Genomic DNA, 7,121 nt, shown 5'->3' with positions numbered 1-7,121 from the left:
ACACTTTAACCTTCTTTTGGTAAATTTGTGTCAAAAAACACTACATAGATGTTGATGTGGCAAGTGAATTTTTCATATATTTTTTATGTCGATTACGCACTTCCATTATTCATAGAATGTTAGGCAGTTGAATCAAGGTAGACCATATTTAGAAGAGTTGGAAATAATCTATAATTTAAAGTTTTAGTAAAATTCACCACTTAATAAAACAGTTTACTAAAAAAGGACGGATGTAATAAAATAATAGATGGTAATATTACTAAATTACCCACAAATGTGCTCAAAGACATGACAAAAGTATAAAATACTACTTGCTGATTGATAATACCTAGTTTTATTTTATTGGGATGGGAATAAGAAGACGGATAATGTTGTCACTTTTAAATCGTCAGAAATTTTAAGAATTGTCGATTTAAGAACAGCATTAGATCAATTAAACAGGCACAAAACGGAAACCCAGCGAATGGTCTGCATTGCAATGTGCTGGCATTATATGGATCTTTGGATCATGCTGGATGGGAATTGGATATGATGAGATTTATTGACGGAGCATGTTGTAGACTTTTTCTGTTAGTTTTATAAGATTTCACAAAGCTTGTTGCGGATATATTATTATTCATGACAATTCATGTATCTTTTGCATGTTTTTTTAAGCATGTGGGTGATTATTCTTAAATATTCAATTATTCTTTTATTTTTATTTATTTTAACAAAGAACTTTAAATATTTGTTAGCAGTAAGCTGCACACAACACTACACAGGCAGTTTTTGAGTAAATTTAATTTACACCAAATTAATAATACTTAAGTAGTCAAATCACATATTTGTCAAACTGTATAATAAGGGCCCAGAATATTAGTATTTTTTGCTACAACTACAATTACTACAGTGATCGATCCATATGAAGTAAATCCTGACATACACACACAACTATGTATGATTTTGTCGAATAATTAACTTCAGGAGAAAATACTTTATTTACTACTGTCACGCGCAATGTCTCAGGATTTACATCAAAACGGCTGTTGAGTGTACATACATTTTGCATTGACATCTCAAAATTTGTTTGAAATGTTCTATTTATATTTAAGCAATACTCGACTATTTACATAAAAATAAATGTATTAAAAACAAAATTTCTGCATCTGTAACTTGCCTTCATTTGTTAGTTTGTGTTATATTATCAATATCTATCATAAAGCTCGTGATAGCTCTATGTGTATGCGTGTACCTAAAGGCCCCATATACGGTACGATTCGTCTGTACGATCGATCTGATGAAAATCGTGACGATTGATCGTAAAAGAGTCATACACTGTCGATTCATCGTTACGATATTCATGATTGCATGGGATTTTGTTGCGATTTCCGACATCGTCTTCGATGAAGTGAATCGTTAACGATCTTGAAGGGCCTCATACACGGTACGATTCGTCTGTACGATCCGTCGCTTCAGACCGATAGAAACGACGAACGTTAACTATTTACTTCATCGAAGCCGATGTCGGAGATCGCAACAAAATCCCATGCAATCATGAATATCGTAACGACGAATCGACAGTCTATGACTCTTTACGATCAATCGTCACGATTTTCATCAGATCGATCGTACCTACAATCGTACCGTGTATGGGGCCCTTAAGTTAAAACGTCCAAGTTTCTCTTCTAATAGTTATTATCGTTATGACTATGATATTTACTTAATATAAAAGGCCATTATAGATTTAACTTACTTAATAACTGCGCGGTTACGATAGAGTGGGTTGTCAGTCGAGTCCTTGTTGCATGAGAGTGTGGAGATCGCGGAAGGCGGCGCCGAGTCGGCCCTGGAGAGTTTGCCGTTTGAGCAGGAAAGCTCGCACGTCCAGCAGTAGTCTATGAATTTGCACGCACTTCGCGTAGCGCTCTTCGCGCGGTATGTCCACGCCCAAGGTCCGCACTGGCGCAGAAACGTTGGCACGTACTACGGACGAAAAGTTCCGTACGATGAGTCGCAGCGCATTGCACCCGCATTGCATGTAGCTGGAAAGTTGGAAAAGCATAGTCGTGTTTATATTTCTTTCGAAAATTGCACAAAGCATAGTTCAATGTTATAATAAGAGTTTTAAATACTTACGATTCGTATTTACTTTGCAATAATTCGTATATTTTAGGCAACATCAAAAGGCAAATATCCAAATTCCAGAGTGACCTGAAAAAAGAGATCGCTGTAAGAACCTAAGTGAAATCCCTTGCAACTTAAATTATACCGCCGCCCTAAACGACATTATCCGCCGTCTCTTGCTAGCGCGAACGTGCCGGCGGTGCTCGAGCCAGTCGGCATCGCACGGGATGATGGCAAGAGACCGGATGGAATGTCCCTAATACCGTGGAAAATGGGTCGGGTGCTGGTGTGGGTCGCAACCTGCGTGGACACTTTAGCCCCGTCTCATCTCCACGGTACAATACACAGGGCCGGCGCAGCGGCCGAGGCGGCCGAAGTTGTCAAGAAGCGCAAATATAGTGGTCTTGATGCCGGATACAACTTCATTGCCTTCGGCGTCGAGACGCTCGGTCCGTGGGGCCCTGGCGCCAGGGAACTCTTCAGCCAACTGGCAAAGAGACTGGTCGACGCCACCGGAGACAAGAGGGCTGGCAGCTTCCTCGCTCAGCGTCTTGGCATCGCCATACAGCGAGGAAATGCTGCCAGCATTCTTGGAACCATGCCACAGGGGCCTTTTTTAGATTTATATTAGTTTTTAATTATTATTATTAAGTTTTTATTGTTTAAATCATTTATTGTGAATAATGGATCAATTAAATTTATTTAGTGTTTAGTTACTTGATGTTTAATTATACCTTACACATAGTCTTGTGCTGCGCGCCACAGTAGCGCGTAACTAACTGTTCGTGATTTGCCAATTTTTGTTAGTAGTTTCGATCACCTTTTACTTATCTTACGTGTATGTATATGATATTAATGTTAAGTTTATTGTAATTTACTTTTGCTGGACACAAGCAGAACATTAATTTTGCTATAACGATTTTTTAACTCTTTTTAATTAGAAGTAACACTTCATTTTTTTAATTAGAAGTAACACTTACGGTTTATGGGCCATAACATTCAGTATGTCCAGTATCACCGACGTATCTTCCAGGGCAATTACAGACTCCAAGGCGAACTTTAAATTCTTATTAATTCTCACAGAATGGAAAATCTGTAAAAAACACATTGATTATAAATGTTATATCTAATCAATTCACGAGGGGCCAATTAAGCTAAGAAAATCTTTACTTAATACCATAAAAGAGAAAGTAGTGAACCGATTTAGATGGAAATTGTTTTTTTCTGGGATAAGAAAAGGATCCAGAAAATGACAAGGGATAGTTTTATAATTACCGCGGGATCGCTACAAACGAATTCTTCGCAGACGGACTCGCAAGTAACAGCTAGTATCGAATATGTGTCTTATATGTATTGAACGTAGTGTCAATTCATTTTATTATCGTATTAAATTATTTACATGTTTATATCATTTGTCAGTGATAATGAAGTTTCATATTTATTAACATAGTTTAGTTTAGTTGTAAAATGTTAACCACGAAATGAAATGTAATCAGTTTTCCCAATGTAAAAAAAATACCGAATATCTTGTAGACTTGTACATATAAATATCATTAAAATATGCAATAGCCAAAACATAAAGAAACGGGGAAACAGTTCAATGAAGTTTTATTTTTTAATTATTTAGAATAAGGAATGAATAGATTAATAGGTAGGTAGCTCTTTTTCGTACCTGTAATGCTCTCTGCCTTGCGCTAAGCACGGCCATCATGGAGTCATGTCCACGCATCATCACGCCAAGTACTTCCTGTTCACTCGGCTCCGCTCCGCCGCCGCGGGCGCCGCGCCGCGCCCCGGCACCCGCTAGTGTCCGCTGCAGGTAACGGAAATAGACAGTTAAAGTTTTTTTTTTAAGTTACTGATTTGTCATAGAAAAAAAAAATGAACGTGGACAGTCAAGGTCAAGGGCAAAGATATCGACACGGCCAAAGTTACAACAATATGTATACACGACTTTATGCACTTAACATTAAGGCCGTGTATACATATTTTTGCAACTTTAGCCGTGTCGATATCTTTGCCCTTGACTGGACCACGGAAGAATAAAAACAAGTAGAAGTGCTATGTAGGTGCAGCGGTGCGTTCCACAAGTAAGCAGAGGTACGTTTACTCGATGCAGTCGTGTTCAACATTGCGTAGAGTATGATCACGTTTAGTAGTGTCGCGACATTCCTTGTTTTACAGTAATTATGCCGTATTACTCAATTCTGGAATGTAAATTGATAGCAGGAAAAAAAACCTACTAATGAAGGATTACCTACGTCATCGAGGAAGCGTACCGCTCCGCTTACTTGTGGCACGCACCGCTGCACCTACATTGCACTGCCACTTGTTTTTATTAAAAAATAAGCTTGACAAGCGTTTATAAATAAGTGGGACAAATATCTCAACTTCCGCTGTAAACCGCCTGCCGAAGTAAACCTAGTAGAACGGATCAATATAACCATTAATCCTGATCCAAAGTAAGCTACTCAAGTAAACCTAGTAGGACGGGTTAATAGAAACATACTTAATTTATTACTCTATACCTAATACTGATGGATGTGCCAAAGGAAACCTTCCTAAATTATGGAATTTTTGATATAGGAAAATTTCAGAAACTTCTCACAATTTGTATAGGGATTGAAACTTTCCGTTTCTTAAATTTAAATTTCCAATATTTCTTGAAAAAATTTCAAGAAATTTCCGAGAACATTTCCGACTTTTTGGAAACTTTCCGCAACTTGCACATCTGTACTCTATAATAGTCAAAAGGGCTGTTTCACCAACTATTGATTAGTGTTAACTGACGGTTAAATGTGATGCCATCTCCGTCTATTCGAATAAAACAAATAGAGACGGCATCACATTTAACCGTCAGTTAACACTAATCAATGGGTGGTGAAACAGCCCCTAACTATACTCAACGCCGTAGATTCCAAAAAAGTTACCAAAGATGGCCGATCATCACTGTCTCAAGTGTCATTGTTATTGTGACGTTCCAGATGTAACCAACCCATGCACATTAATAAAAAAATAGTCATAATATTTTGTTTTTATTTAGACCTTAAGGGCTGTAGGCAGTGAAAACTACAATTTAGAAAATATTTAAATATACTTACAACAATACTTACAACTGCAATTTTTTTTATAAATGTATATTTTCAGTCTATTAGCTAGTTTTTGACTTCATCAAAAAACACGATTGCTGACAAAAAACTCGATAGATTATTTTTTTGAAAAAGAGCCTTCGTTACACGTTAAACCAAATATTATAAAAACTATTTGAATATCAACACAAAATTTGCTTTATTAAATCATTTTTAGTAGATTTAGATTTATGCTTCATAGATTTTCAATAGGTTGAGTCATCAATTCATACCAATTTATTTCGTCTTTGGCAAAATAAAACGGTTCTAGCGCGCGGCGGCGGCCAAGTATTTCCCAGTCGCCAGTACACGCGTGTACGTAGTCGACGAACGGACCTGTGCACATTTTTCTAACGCGCTAGTACTACTTTTGAGAGCAAAATAATATGGGTAATCGCAGTATTAAAAAAGTTAAGCGAAAGAGGAAACGCATAAGTGAACTCAGAGCACATATGAGAACATTAGAGTACCTAAACGAAGTACCTACCACACCTAATCGACCGGCCGGAGTCGGGCCGAGTCAGCAGGGCTACTACGAAATCCAACTCGAAGTTCGTGTCGTGCGGTCCCTCTCTATCTCGTACTAATAAGTATAAGTGTCAGAGGGACCGCAACCCACGATCTTCGAGTTTCGTAGCAGCACTGCTGAGCGGATTTCACATTCGTACTAACCCGCAAGCTGGTTGGCGCGGGCCTCGGCTGCTCATGGAAGCGGACGCTTCGTCAGATTCTACCGCGACTGCCATACAAATTGTAGGCACGTTGTATAAACCTATAATACTCACGGCGAACATGCGGCGAACCTTGCGGCTACTATGAAACTCGAAACTCGAAGTTCGTATCGTACCATCCCTCTCGCTCTCGTATTAAATAGTATAAGTGTCAGAGGGACCGCACCCACGATCTTCGAGTTTCGTAGCAGCACTGCTGAGCGGATTTCACATTCGTACTACGCCGCGCAAGCTGGTTGGCGCGGGCCTCGGCTGCTCATGGAAGCGGACGGCTTCGTCCAGATTCTACGCGACTGCCATACAAATTGTAGGCACGTTGTATAACCTATACTACTCACGGCGAACATGCGGCGAACCTTGCGGCTACTACGAAACTCGAAACTCGAAGTTCGTATCGTACCGTCCCTCTCGCTCTCGTATTAAATAGTATAAGTGTCAGAGGGACCGGCACGACACGAACTTCTAGTTTCGAGTTTCGTAGTAGCCCTGCTTGATCCCTTTGACAGTTTCACTGACATTTCTGATAGTAGATGCAACAGTTTCGATCTAAGTTTAGATTTTCTCACTTTTTTGCAGGCAAAGGTAATATCTTGCATTCAGCCAAGTTATTTAACATAAATTATTTTAATAAAATAAGATGGTTGCACTTGGTTGCACTAGTAAATTATTGACAAAAACATGTACTCCAACTGCAATCCGGCTGCAAAATGGGAGTTTGGATGCAGTTATTGCGCAGTTAGTACAACTGCACCAGCACTGGACCCGACTGTCAGAGGACTGCATTCCAACTGCCATTTTAGGCAGTCGGAGTGCAGTTCTTACGCAGTTCTGATGTAGTTCTGGCCATTTTACAGCCGGATTGCAATTGGAATGCGGTCCGTGTGTGTACCAGACCGTACATTACGACGCCTACCGCCTACCTTATCAGCGACTTATTTATTATAGGGACTTCGATTTGTAATTTTACCTTCACGTAAATCAAGATTGGTTTTTTGGAATCTTTTATATTTTTTATTTCCATTCCAATTTTTTTTCTTTTACGGTCATCCGTAAAACCTAATTGAAAATACAAACTGAATATAGATGCACCGAAAAACCAGAAAAATAAGACCAGCACTGGGAATTCGACCGCAGGTTCTCGGTATTCCGTACGCGTGCT

The 7,121-nt window shown here is 39.1% G+C and overlaps 1 protein-coding gene across 1 annotated transcript in view; it reads right to left on the bottom strand.

The window, feature by feature from the left end:
- Positions 1-1,312: 1,312 nt before the first annotated feature.
- LOC141433666 (katanin p80 WD40 repeat-containing subunit B1-like) overlaps positions 1,313-7,121 on the bottom strand; it is a 38,750-nt gene continuing 32,941 nt past the window's right edge. The window contains exons 3-6 of the mRNA XM_074095768.1: positions 3,776-3,916; positions 3,084-3,196; positions 2,116-2,190; positions 1,313-2,021 (exon numbers count right to left, since the gene is read on the bottom strand). Coding sequence (XP_073951869.1) covers positions 1,766-2,021; positions 2,116-2,190; positions 3,084-3,196; positions 3,776-3,916 — 585 coding nt within the window. The 3' untranslated portion in view covers positions 1,313-1,765. The remainder of the gene's footprint in view (positions 2,022-2,115; positions 2,191-3,083; positions 3,197-3,775; positions 3,917-7,121) is intronic.

Source organism: Choristoneura fumiferana, chromosome 12, assembly GCF_025370935.1.
Source record: "Choristoneura fumiferana chromosome 12, NRCan_CFum_1, whole genome shotgun sequence".
Classification (NCBI taxonomy): Eukaryota; Metazoa; Arthropoda; class Insecta; order Lepidoptera; family Tortricidae; genus Choristoneura; species Choristoneura fumiferana.
Note: the sequence above shows the minus strand (reverse complement) of the source record. Positions and strands in the feature narration are given on the sequence as shown.